This window comes from Ascaphus truei, unplaced genomic scaffold, assembly GCF_040206685.1.
Source record: "Ascaphus truei isolate aAscTru1 unplaced genomic scaffold, aAscTru1.hap1 HAP1_SCAFFOLD_348, whole genome shotgun sequence".
In the NCBI taxonomy this organism is placed as follows: domain Eukaryota; kingdom Metazoa; phylum Chordata; class Amphibia; order Anura; family Ascaphidae; genus Ascaphus; species Ascaphus truei.
Window position 1 is genome coordinate 392,501 of NW_027456486.1, and position 15,068 is coordinate 407,568.

At 37.9% G+C, this 15,068-nt stretch overlaps 1 protein-coding gene across 1 annotated transcript in view; it reads left to right on the forward strand.

The window, feature by feature from the left end:
* LOC142483638 (uncharacterized) overlaps positions 1 to 5,423 on the forward strand; it is an 82,280-nt gene extending 76,857 nt beyond the window's left edge. The window contains exons 5-6 of the mRNA XM_075583656.1: positions 1,564 to 3,881; positions 4,410 to 5,423. Of these exons, the coding sequence (XP_075439771.1) occupies positions 1,564 to 3,881; positions 4,410 to 5,423 (3,332 nt within the window). The remainder of the gene's footprint in view (positions 1 to 1,563; positions 3,882 to 4,409) is intronic.
* Positions 5,424 to 15,068: the final 9,645 nt, after the last annotated feature.

Genomic DNA, 15,068 nt, shown 5'->3' on the forward strand with positions numbered 1-15,068 from the left:
CACACAAATTAAATATTACATACACACACTATTCTGCCACACACACAACCAACATTCACACAAAACACAAACACACACATTTCAACACCTAAACAAACACACACCACACAACAACCACAAACATAAACCCCTCAATACTGTCACACTTAATCCATTTACCAACATTTCACAGACCACCACCGGATGCCTTCAACACCTCGACACCTGAACGCTGTGCCCAAACACACAATACAACTATTGGATCCAACTGACCCTTCACACAACAACATCAGGAAGTATTCAAAACACAATCGCACACAAACACTTCACTAACATCACACACCACACCTACCTCAACACACACACATCAACAACTTTTAACAACACATCACAACTTACACACACACACACAACACCTCTACAACACCTAAAATAACGCACATCACAACATCAACACAAACCACACATCTTCACAACACAAAACATGGCACCCAAAAAACACCTTCGCAAAACAAAACATACACACCCTGGCAATGAAGGTGACACGCACACACACACACCAAAGATATGTACTGCAACACACAATGCACACACCCATTTCACACACATTGAAATCCACGCACACAATGCAAACAAACAACTCACAACGGAATACACAATACGTCAAGAACAAATCCTCACAACCACAACATCAACACCAACACATTACACACACCAACATCACACACTAATTCCATATAATACACACACACCAGGTACATCAAAGGGACAAATACACACACAGCATCCTAACACAACAAATTTACAACACACACACACACACACATCACCTTCTAATGAAACACTACAGCGCCAAACACGCCTTGCACAACAAAGAGACAGACAGAATCAGAAGAGCAACACAACGACAACAACAACAACAAAAATATAGACACACACCCACTACATCAACAGACGATCACAATACAGAACACCAACAACGTACTACAACATCCAGACCCTCAGAGACTACAGAACAGCATGAGGCACGCCTTGCAAAAGACCAACAACGTGCTACAACATCACGAGCCGCAGAGACTCCAGAACAACATGAAATACGTCTGGATAAAATGCGACTACGAGCTACAACAAGAAGAGCCACGGAGACTACACAACAACATGAAACACGCATTGCTAAAGACAGAACAATACGGCGCACATCAAAACAACAACAAAACACACCAACACACACACTACAACAACCAGTACAACACACACATACTACATGTACGCATTCAACAAATTACACTTTGCTACGTGCCGCTTTCATATATAATCCACACATACTATACCAGCAACATCCAAAGGTCAACATTGGACAGATGGACACTATATGTCACTACTGTCAAGCAAAAAAATTCCACCATGAATCAGCTGGAATGTGCTGCAACAATGGCAAAGTTATGCTACCACCTCTACACTCACCCCCAAATCCACTTCTTTCATACATGTCAGGGACAACTTCTGAATCTAAACATTTCCTACAAAACATACGCAAATACAACTCCTGTTTCCAAATGACATCCTTTGGTGCTACATCCATAGTCGAACAAATTGGATTTAAAAGTACTTTCAAAGTACAAGGTCAAGTTTACCACAGGGCCGGCTCTCTTCTCCCATTACCAGACCAACATCCACAATTCTTGCAAATTTACTTCATGGGTGATGAAGAACAACAAGCTGATCAACGATGCCATTGGATACCCAATACAAGACGTGACATTGTCATCTCCTTACAAAGGATGTTACATGAACACAACCATCTCATTAACACATTCAAAACATCACTTGAACGCATGCCAACTGATGACTATCAAGTCATTATCAGAGCCGACAAAACACCAGTGGGTCAACATGAACGTCGCTTTAATGCTCCTCAAATCAACGAAGTCGCTATTGTTATAGCGGGGGAACAATTTAATACACGGGACATTATTCTTCAGCGCCGCGGTCAGTCACTCACACACATTTGTGAAACACATCGCTCATATGATGCACTTCAATACCCTCTCATACTTTGGAATGGTGACGATGGCTATCACTTCAACATCATGCAAGTAGACCCAACTTCAAAGGCAAACACTAACAAAACTGTCTCCGCTATGGACTTCTACGCTTACAGATTAATGATACGAGATGCATCGCAAAACCACATTTTACATTGTCGACAACTATTTCATCAGTTTATTGTTGACATGTATGCTAAAATTGAAAGTGAGCGTCTTCTATACATACGCTTACATCAAAAACAACTTCGCGTTGATCAATACATACATCTCAGGGATGCTGTTGGCAACGATGGTAACGTTGACAACATAGGTAAAATGTTCATTCTACCAGCAACATTCACGGGAAGTCCTCGACACATGCACGAATATGCTCAAGACGCTATGGCATATGTTCGAGCATATGGACGACCAGACTTTTTTATTACATTTACATGTAATCCAGCTTGGCCAGAAATAAAACAACAACTTGGGGATGGACAGTCACACAGCAATCGACACGACTTAATCGCAAGAGTATTTCGCCAAAAACTCATCACATTAATTCACATCATCACTAAGACTTATATATTTGGACAAACACGATGCTGGATGTACTCAATAGAATGGCAGAAAAGAGGTCTTCCACATGCTCATATTCTTATATGGCTCAAAGAAAAACTACATTCCATTGACATCGATAACGTTATCTCTGCTGAGTTGCCTAATCCAGAAGAAGACCCTATACTATTTGCAATAGTCACTAAAAATATGATTCATGGACCATGTGGAAACATTAATATTCATGCACCATGTATGAAAGACGGTAAATGCACCAAAAAATTCCCAAAACCATTCATTGCAGACACACAAAGTGGAGATGATGGATATCCTCAATATCGAAGACGCGCTCCCACAGACGGTGGATACACAGCAACAATTACTATTCGCAACAACAAACACATCCAAGTCGACAACAAATGGGTTGTTCCATATTGTCCACTTCTAACTAAAATTTATAACGCATACATTAATGTCGAATACTGTAATTCTGTTAAATCAATTAAATACATTTGCAAGTATGTCAACAAAGGAAGCGACATGGCCATTTTTGGAATCACTAATGAACACATGCGTGACGAAGTCACACTCTACCAGCTAGGAAGATATATAAGTAGTAATGAAGCCGTTTGGAGGATTTTCGCTTTTCCCATTCACGAACGACACCCAACCGTTGTTCACCTCACTGTTCATTTAGAAAATGGACAGAGAGTATACTTCACACCTGGCAACGCAGAGGCAGTTGCTGCTCAACCACCAAACACAACTTTAACTGCCTTCTTTCAATTATGTCAACAGGACTCTTTTGCACGCACATTGCTTTATCCAGAAACTCCACGATATTACACTTGGAATGCATCCACAAAACAGTTCAAGAAAAGAAAGCAGGGCATACCTGTTCCAGGAACTGATGCCCTTGCAAGTGAAGCCTTAGGCCGTGTCTACACAGTTCACCCAAACAACGCTGAATGCTTCTTTCTCAGAATTCTACTTCATACCGTTCCAGGCCCAACTTCATTTGACGCTATAAAAACTGTCAACGGTCAAGTGTGTGAGACTTATCGAGAAGCTTGCCAAAAGCTTGGATTACTAGAGGATGATCAACACTGGAATACTACATTAGCCGAAGCTGCATTACAGTCATTGCCAGCCAAAATTCGAAATCTTTTTGCCATTATCCTTACCACCTGCAACCCATCAAACCCCAACACTCTATGGGCCACATATCGAGAAACCATGAGTGAAGATATACTCCACAAAGCACAGAGAGACAATCCATCACTCAATGTTCAGTTTTCACCAGAGATTTTCAACGAGGTACTCATATTGTTAGAAGATACATGTCTCTCCATCAATAACAAAACACTACTTCAATTAGGTCTAGAAGCTCCCCAACGTCATCATCACGATGTACTCAATACAGACCTTATGCGAGAGAAACAATAAGATATTTCCGTACTACAACAATATGTTGCTACAAGAAAACCAATGTTAATTCCACAACAACTTAACACCTATGACAACATCATGCAGCACATAAACAACGAACAAGGTGCAATCCTGTTTCTTGATGCTCCAGGTGGAACAGGCAAAACATTTCTCATAAATTTACTCCTTGCAGAAATAAGAATGCACAATCATGTTGCACTTGCACTTGCATCATCTGGCATTGCAGCCACTCTTATGGATGGAGGAAGAACTGTGCACTCAGCTCTTAAATTACCGCTAAACATTGCTCATGAAGAAAACCCAACATGTAATATTACCAAAACATCTGGACAAGCACGTGTTCTTCAAATTTGCAAACTTATTGTTTGGGATGAATGTACCATGGCGCATAAAAAATCACTTGAAGCCCTTAATAGAACCTTGCAAGACTTGCGCAACAATAAACAAATAATGGGTGGTGCTGTCATTCTTTTAGCTGGTGATTTCAGACAAACACTTCCAGTCATACCACGATCCACACCAGCAGACGAACTTCATGCATGCCTCAAATCCTCTATTTTATGGCGACATGTCAAACATTTCCCATTAACAACCAATATGCGAGTCCAACTTCACGGCCACTCAAATGAACAACTTTTTGCACACACCCTTCTTCAAATAGGTGAAGGTACTTTACCTACTGACTTCACATCAGGTGAAATTGCTTTTCCCACACATTTTTGTCACATGATGACATCAATTGAAGATCTCATACACCACGTCTATCCAAATCTCTTACACAATTACACAAACCACCAGTGGCTCTGTGAAAGAGCCATCCTTGCTGCCAAAAATACTTATGTCAATGACCTAAATCATCAAATTCAAGACATTATTCCAAACACAATTACTCAATACAACTCAATCGATACAGTTGTGGATTGCGATGAAGCCGTTAACTATCCAACTGAATTCCTACACTCCCTCGAACCATCAGGGATGCCACCACATCACCTTCGCCTCAAAGTTGGAGCACCCATCATGCTACTTCGCAACCTACACACACCTAACCTTTGTAATGGAACCAGACTGTGCATAAAAACATTGATGCCCAACCTAATTGAAGCTACTATCTTAACTGGCAACGCCAAAGGCCAAGATGTCTTCATCCCCCGCATTCCACTAATTCCAACAGACATGCCTTTTACTTTCAAACGCCTACAGTTCCCCATCAAACTAGCTTTTGCTATCACCATTAACAAAGCACAAGGACAGTCCATAAAGTGCACTGGTATCAACTTACAATCACCATGTTTCTCCCACGGACAGTTATATGTTGCGTGCTCTAGAGTTGGATCCCCCCAACAATTGTACATCTTTGCTCCAACTGGAACTACCAAAAATGTGGTTTACAAACAAGCATTACAATGAACATAGACTTTGCTACATTTACATCAACTCTAAATATTGCCATAACAACTTACAAAAAACACAAACACACCCAATGCACTGCTGTCATCTTTTATTACAAAATTATTTTACAACACACACTTCAACATTACATTAAATACACTACTCTCAACAATGCACATTAACATCTTTCAACAAGCCTTTCCAACAATCACATTTTCACAAATAACTACCGTAACAACTAACATACACTTCGCCCATTTGACCTCATATACATGTGCTTTCTACTACTGTTGCTGTACAAACACAATTGTAACTAATATTACATAACATTCGCAAAAAATTACAACTTTCACATACAGCATTTACACATACTTATTCACCCTTCACATCCCGAGCAACGCCGGGTTTCTCAGCTAGTATATATATATATGCAAATATAGCTGTATGCTCATCTGCATGTCTTAGGCAGGTCTGCAACCCCGCCTTTCCCCATTATCACCCAGCATACAGCACTTCCACTGCAGCAAGGGTTTCTGGGAAATGACATGCAAATGAGCACACACTGTCACTTTTTGCCTCAATAACCATTTTTAACATGGTTCCCTATAGGCTTTATATATATATATATATATATATATATATAGAGAAAAAGAGAAGAGAGAGCGCACGCCCATAGCGTATAAAAGTTTTAATGAGGGGGAAGGGGGATAGAGGGGGGTAAAAAACGCACTTACAAAAATGCAATTAAAATCAAGCATATGTGATATATATAATCACCACCATCCGGTTTAACTGTAGACTCTTGGGGCAGTCCCAGGCTCCGTTGGTAAAGGAGCAACGTCACAGCAGATTCCCAGGGCTGGTAACACCATCCGGTCAAACTGCAGACTTTTGAGGCCGTCCCAGGCTCCGTTGGCAATGGAGCTCAGTCCCAGCAAATTCACAAGGCAGGTGTGCTATGTATAGTCCAAGAAAGAGGTCCCGTATGGTGCCTGTAGCACTCGCGCCTGGATTAATACGCTCCAGCGCTTAGTGTAGACTCCAATGTCTTTGCGTCTGACGTCACGACGCTCCCTGACGCGTTTCGTCAGTCACGGCTAACTTTCTCAAAGGGATATCATGAGAGGGGGAGGTCCGGTATTATATAGGCAACCTCCTGGTGGTAATTAAGAGAAGTCCCCTCCCCTACTCAACTGCAATAGTTTATCGTACTGCTGCACACTTATATACACACATATGGATGTAATACAACAATTAACCTAAAAAGATTGGAGGAGATAGTGAGAGTAAAAACAAAATTAACACTTTAAATACCAGTCTAAATCACAATGCTTTTGGGATGAATGGCATATATTCTGCATATATACACATAATAACAGATCATTATATATAAAAGACCATAAATGTACACCATATGTATATTACCCATAGACTGGTATAACATTGTTCATAAGAGCAGAAAAAAAAAAAAAAAAAACAGAAAAAAGAAAAAATCCTAAAGGTATCAGACCAGTATAAACACATACAGCCTGCATGTGACTCAAGATATCATCAGCCAATAATTGTTAGTTTATATATTAGGGATATGCTGTAATCAGTTAAATGATATTTGAGCACACCCAGTATATATAGAGGGTTGACTCACACACAGGCTAATAAAGAATATAATTAATGAAAAGACAGAAGATCACATAACATCATATACAAATAGATAAAATGCAATAGTGTGCAAATATACAAACACAGTCAAGTGCAAATAACCCTTGGCGGGTATGTAAATCATTTAAAAATTAAATATAGACAATGAATCATGTGATCCTAGTAGGAAAAGAAAACTGATCAGATAAGGGATACTATAAATCAGTCTAGAGTTTGTATGCCACAAACAAGGCCAGGACCCGGAGAACTCTTAAATAAGTGCATATTTTGATTTATTATATTGTTAGGTAGTATGGATGAAGAGTGTAATTGTGTGAAATATGTAAAAAAGTGTATATATGGAAATAAATTTAAAATAAAAATAAAAATTAAATATTAAATAAAAGAAAATTTCTTCCTTCTGTGTCATTCCCCATTATTTACTCCCCGGGCTCTAAATGGCCAAACTTAGTGAGTACTTATTCAAGTGATAGTTAATTTTAATTTTATATGAAAACTATACAAATATTATAATAGTGTATGTGAAGATAAATATCTATTACCGTCTATTGAACCTTGTGACAATCTTATTTTTAATGAAACTACATAAATGTGCAAATATAAATATTCATAGATATATCCATTGTCTAAACGGGGGGAAGGATAAGGTGGGATAGGGGGGGGAGGGGAAGGGGGGGGGGGGGGTTGGAAAGGGGAAGGAGGGTGAAGAGGGGGAGGGGGGAAGGAGGGGGGGGAAAGAGCGGGGGGAAGGTGAATCTCTGGAGGAGATCCAGACAAAGGATGGACTGAGAGGCAGAGGAGAGAACAGGAAGAGACATCCAAGGAGTGACTAGACTAAGGTACTGACATCCAAACATTCGTTAAGTCCCCCAGGATTAAGCGTGCCCAATTGGTGAATCCAAAAGGTTTCCCGCCTACACAGTGTCTTGAATCGGTCGCCTCCTAGAACACAAGGAGAAATGGTCTCTATTCCCATAATCTGCATTGTCTTGGGATTTTGTTGATGAAATAATTTAAAGTGTCGAGAGACACTATGATTATTGAGACCCTTGATAACATTTCTCCTGTGTTCCAGGAAGCGCGTTCCCAATGTTCTCGTGGTGCGTCCAACGTATTTTAGACTGCACCCGCACTGTATAAGATACACAACGTAAGTGCTAAGACAGGTGATAGAGCTACTGATGGCATAGGTGATGCCCCTGCTGTGAGAACAGACATGAGTGTTATTCAAAAGATGCCTGCACGTAATGCATCGACTGCGGCCACAGTCTACTACTGTTGCTGTACAAACACAATTGTAACTAATATTACATAACATTCGCAAAAAATTACAACTTTCACATACAGCATTTACACATACTTATTCACCCTTCACATCCCGAGCAACGCCGGGTTTCTCAGCTAGTATATATATATATGCAAATATAGCTGTATGCTCATCTGCATGTCTTAGGCAGGTCTGCAACCCCGCCTTTCCCCATTATCACCCAGCATACAGCACTTCCACTGCAGCAAGGGTTTCTGGGAAATGACATGCAAATGAGCACACACTGTCACTTTTTGCCTCAATAACCATTTTTAACATGGTTCCCTATAGGCTTTATATATATATATATATATATATATATATATATATATATATATATATATATATATATATATATATATATATATATATATATATATATATATACACATGAAGGTCAGTCAGCACACTGTAGTAGAAAAGGTTGTAATAGCAGATGCTAGTCCCATAGAGAATAAGTATGATACGAACCAATCCAAAGACCAGTAAAGAGACAGCAGACCGCACGGGGTTAATCCAAAAATCTATATTCAGGGCCCTGAGGAAGGTCTCTCTGTGGGACTGAAACATTGGCTTACGTGTATTTCATGTTGTGAATATAGATTTTTGGATTAACCCCGTGCGGTCTGCTGTCTCTTTACTGGTCTTTGGATTGGTTCGTATCATATATATATATATATATATACATATATATACATATATATACATATATATATATATATATATATATATATATATATATATATATATATAAAGTGGTTGACAAATCACCAAAAAATCTACTCGCCACACAAAAAAATCTACTCGCCACCTAGTACCAAACGTGTGCTGCTTGGGCCAATATTTACTCGCCCGGGGGTTAAATCCACTCGCCCGGGGCGAGCAAATGTATAGGTTTGTCGAACACACATATATATATATACATGTGAGAATAGATACATGGGTCCAAGAACCAATAACTATTATCATAAGGATAATAGATATTGGAATAAACGTAAATACCATCAAGATAGAGATAGACGGGGCTCTGGTGATTACAAGAACAGGAAACAGAGTTGGGGGGGACAACAGAATAATTACAACTCACGACAGGAACATACATCTAGAGAGAAAGAACGAGAAGAGGTTTTTGTGGAGGAGGAGAGACCTTCAACATCAGCCTCCTCTTTTTTAGAGAGAAGACACCAGAGAGAGAAACCAGGGGAAACACTAAAATCACAACAGAAGGAAGACAACAAATCACACACTCCCCAAAAGAGGAAGATAGAAAGCCCACAAAGAGAGGAAAAAGAGGAGGGACCAAAACCAGCCAAAAAACAAACATTGTAGATAATATCACGAAGGGTATTTTTAATCTTAGTGATGTGTCCCTTACCAAAGAGCAGACTAGTATTCTTAAAAAAGGTTTAGCCTTTGCTCCTACCAATAAAATCAATACGTTCAATACCTATATTGATATCAGTAAATTTGCCAGAAATTTGACTTTAAAAAAATACTTTATGAAGCAAAATGTGACACATGAGGTGCATCAAGGCACTGTAGCCACCTGTGAAAGATTTGTACATACAACCTGTACAAACAAATCAATTTTCTTTCCCAGTTATTTAAAAGGAGGTCACATTGACACCTTTACGAAATTAGTTCAGGAGGACATCGAAAAACTCACAATGGTTAAAAAGCCTAGAATAACAAAGAATCTAACTAAACAGGAATTAGAGGCAGTAAGTGAACTCTCTAAAAGAGATGATATTGTGATCAAACCAGCTGATAAGGGGGGGGGGGTGGTTATCCTAAATAGAAGTGACTATGACAGAGAATCCCACAGATTATTGGGAGATATTGAAACATACAGAATACTACAAAACAACCCCACAGAACAATATAAAAAAGAACTATTGGAATTATTGAATGAGGGATATAGGGATGGGATTCTTACTAAATCAGAATGGGAATATCTAAATACAGAATCTCCAAGAATCCCAATCTTCTATTATCTGCCAAAAGTTCATAAGGATGCCACCAACCCCCCTGGACGCCCAATAGTATCTGGGATAAAATCCCTTACTGCAAACCTTTCAGGTTACATTGACACATTTCTAAAAAACCCTGTTAAGAAATTAAGGTCTTACATTCAAGATAGCATTCAAGTTTTGAACATTGTACAGAATATGACTTGGAGTGAAAATTATATATTGGTCACCTGTGACGTTTCTACACTGTACACGGTAATAGACCATACACATGGGTGTACTGCAGTCAAGGAAAATCTCATCCAAAATGGTGAATTAGACCAAATTCAAGTCAGGTTCATTGTAGACTGTATAAAATACATACTCAGTCATAATTATTTTTGGTACAATGAGCAGTATTACTTGCAGGTCAGAGGTACTGCTATGGGTACCAGATTTGCTCCGAACTATGCCAATATTTTTATGGGAATGTGGGAAGATAAATACATCTGGTCGGACCACATGTTCGGAGCAAATCTGGTATCCTGGCATAGATACATTGACGACATACTATTCGTATGGGATGGGAGTGAAGAATCACTCTTAATATTCCTAACTCAGCTGAATAATAATCCCTACAATCTCAGGTTTACACATAAGTATAGTCGTACAAGTATTGACTATCTGGATATACAACTTTACGTTCTTAATGGGATATTGGAAACTAGGACCTTTGTAAAAGAGGTAGACTGTCACAGTTTTTTGATGGGGGACAGTGGACACCATGATAAATGGATCAATAACATACCCCTAGGTCAACTTCAGAGGATTAAACGTAATTGCTCTCAGGATACAATCTTCCATGAGCAGGCACATGAATTGATGGATAGGTTCACAGAAAGGAAGTATAAAAAAGATATAGTAGATGTAGCATACAATAAGGTCACACAAATGGAGCGGAAAGATTTATTGACATATAAATCTAAAGAAAAAGAGGGTCAAAGAGGAGAGAAGGATAAAATATCTGTACCGTTTATTACACGGTACACAAGCTCCTCTAAAGACATCAGTAGAATATTCCAAAAACATTGGAATATTCTCCATAAAGACCCCATCTTGCAACAAATACTACCACAGAAACCAGAAATAATTTTTACAAAGGCTCCAAATCTGAAACAAAGATTGGCTCCAAGTTGCCTGAAAAAGGAATGCATTAAGCCTATAACTGTTACTAATGGTTTCTATAAATGCTTGACATGTAGAGGATGTAAATTAAATCAGAGTGCACAGAAATCATTCAAAAAAATTAAATCAGAAATAACACAAGAGGAACATGAAATAAAAGACTTTATTGACTGTAACTCGAGTTATGTAATATACATGTTACAATGTCCATGTAACAAACAATACATAGGAAGAACCACACGCAAACTGAAATTAAGAATAGCAGAACATATAAAGAACATAGAGAAGGGTTTTCTACAACACAGTGTGTCGAAACACTTTAAAGACCATCATGATCAGAACCCAAATGGCCTTAAATTCTTCGGTATTGATAAAATCCATCCAAATTGGAGAGGTGGGAATCAGGTCATCAAAATTTCCAGACAAGAAACTTTCTGGATTTATACCCTTAAAACACTAATACCACAGGGTATGAATATCGATATCGACCTGGGATCTTTTCTGAGGGAATAATTATAACATTATTATTCCAATACAACCTTCTCTATAGTTGTGTATCATTGTGTATCATTGGTTATCTGCTATATGTATTAAATCATGTTCCCCTATGTATACCAAGTGATGTTATTTATGAAGCTCCTGTATCATGCAAAGAGTACTGTATCTTGTGTTAGCACTTTTTGTCATCTAAATCCTCTACAGGTAATCAGTGATTAATAACGTATAGTATTCCAATATATGTCCCAACACCACTCCTGTAAAATTAACTGTGACCGCGAACATTATTATTATTATATTGCTACGATTAACAATTGCACTATCCTAAGATATATGTGTTTAGAACTCTATTGACGTCCATGTAGTCCTATACTTAAAGTGTTCCAAGTAGTCCTATACTGTAACTACTGAGAGGTATATAGAGATATTGAATGAGATTAGGGATATATAAAATTAATTTAATAATACAAAATTCCCTCTCTATATATTCCTTTGGTTACATTACGTCTTCATCTATTCCCTCTCGGTTAAGATAACTGAAATGAGATGTTAGGGAATCTATGTAATCAATTGTAACTTGTAGGTAATGGAATTTGAAGTAACTTCTGGCTAAGTGTGAATATTAATCATGTGTAAACTATGTCTGCAATTACTAACTGAACAAGGGTTTCTATTAAGTATCTAATATGTACTGTGATCATAGAATTAGATGTGAATTTGTGTCTCCTCATGTAAATCTAACATGTGAAGTTATCAGAGTATTTACCAATGTTGATTTAATATTAATAGGTATTATTGATTTTTGGGCACCCAACTAATATATCTATCACTTTATTTGTACCTAATTTAAATCACGAGTTGTCTTCTTAAATATTATATTTAATAAATTCTATAATTGGGATGTTATCACAAATTATATAGTCTTTATAATAAGATAATACATTGTAATTGGTTTTTTATTTTGTATAACATTGCACTTCTTTCTTTATTATTAATTAACACTGTTAGATGATTTTTTGGCTAATTTGATAGAATGGCTGGTAATTATATATCCCTCTCTTGTGGTAATATACCATCTAATATAAAATCAGGTATTATATATCTGTTGTTCCCTGAGCTATATAAGATAATATACTGCCTATATAGAGTCCATTGATTCTCTTCCAATAAGAGTTGTGACTAATGCTGAATAATGCTAAATATTAGTGATTTAAGGTATGAGTAACCCGTAACTCAATCTGTCATTTATCTGTCAATGAATTGAATTGAATATAATAGGTAGCCTATTATTATAATGTTCTCATTTGAACATTCATTATTTCCCCCCCCCCCCCTTGTTCCAACTTAAATAAATAAATCTGTATTATATAATATGATAATCCGGACTAGATACTATATGTTCCTCTAAATAAACTATGCTATCATACTAATCGTATCCTTTCTATGCAATAAAGACACCATTAAGTACCCAATATAATTAATTTTGGGAATCTCTACACTAATGTTTAAAGTTTTACTAATCTATGTCTAATGTATATGTAATGTGTCCTTGAAATATTAAGTGCCATGACGAAATTGACTGATTAGGGTATCATTCAACCAATTCTAACATAAGCCAATCAATCATGAGAGGTAGATATATATACCCAGGTAGGGAGAGGTTAAGGTTAGTAGCCCCTGACGAAGCCCAAGTGGAGAAACGCGTAGGGCATGCGCATTGGTGGAGCAGACAGAGACCCACTGCAGAGAAACCCCCGGCACCAGAGCAGAAGCCGTGACAGAGGGATTGTAGAAGACGAACTCTCGCGAGAGTTGGAGCCGTCACACGTGATGCGGAAGGACTCTGGTATACCAGCCGTGCAGTGGACCGGCGTTTCTGTGCTATGAGTGTGAGAGACTCAGTTTAAACTCTCAACTGCTCTGATCCGATTCAACACATGTGAGTGGGATACCAACTGTTGTTTTTAGATAGGAATTTTATTAAAGGTTTTACACTATATTCCTTTTCTCCTATATTACTCTCCTTCCCTCTCCCCCCGCCCCCCTCCCCCCCCCCTCCCCTGCGAGATCCATTCCGTGACAAGACACCTTCCAGCAGCAGAACGATGGTGAAGCTGTGAAATTGAAGTTCATCAGTAGCAGAGTTCCTGAGTCCCACTGTGGATTAAAGGCTTTAAATTGCTGACAAACGGTAATTGCATATCTCACCACCTAAGTCCTGATTGATTTGATATACTGCCCTATGATATTTTTCTCCCCCCCCTCTTCTCTTCCTCTCCCTGCCTTTTGCGCCTAGGTCACTTCTTCTTTGTGTACTCTATTGCGGCAGGTGTGGAGCCGTGGACCTGATTGGCAGCAATCTGTAGGGTTAGTGTTTTGAAGGGTGTATCACCTCTCAGTTGATTGATTGGCAAGGTGTATAGTTTATATACTCTACATCTAACTAAGTGTTTGGTGTTTGCGCTGTTGTATCTTGTTCTATATATATATATATATATATATATATACACACATATATATATACACATATATATATACACACACACATTTTTTTTGCTGCACTTCTGTGTAATTATATAATATATACTTATATATATATATATATATATATATATATATATATATATATATAAATATATATAATATGTATTCATGTATATATATACACTAGCTGAGAAACCCGGCGTTGCTCGGGATGTGAAGGGTGAATAAGTATGTGTAAATGCTGTATGTGAAAGTTGTAATTTTTTGCGAATGTTATGTAATATTAGTTACAATTGTGTTTGTACAGCAACAGTAGTAGAAAGCACATGTATATGAGGTCAAATGGGCGAAGTGTATGTTAGTTGTTACGGTAGTTATTTGTGAAAATGTGATTGTTGGAAAGGCTTGTTGAAAGATGTTAATGTGCATTGTTGAGAGTAGTGTATTTAATGTAATGTTGAAGTGTGTGTTGTAAAATAATTTTGTAATAAAAGATGACAGCAGTGCATTGGGTGTGTTTGTGTTTTTTGTAAGTTGTTATGGCAATATTTAGAGTTGATGTAAATGTAGCAAAGTCTATGT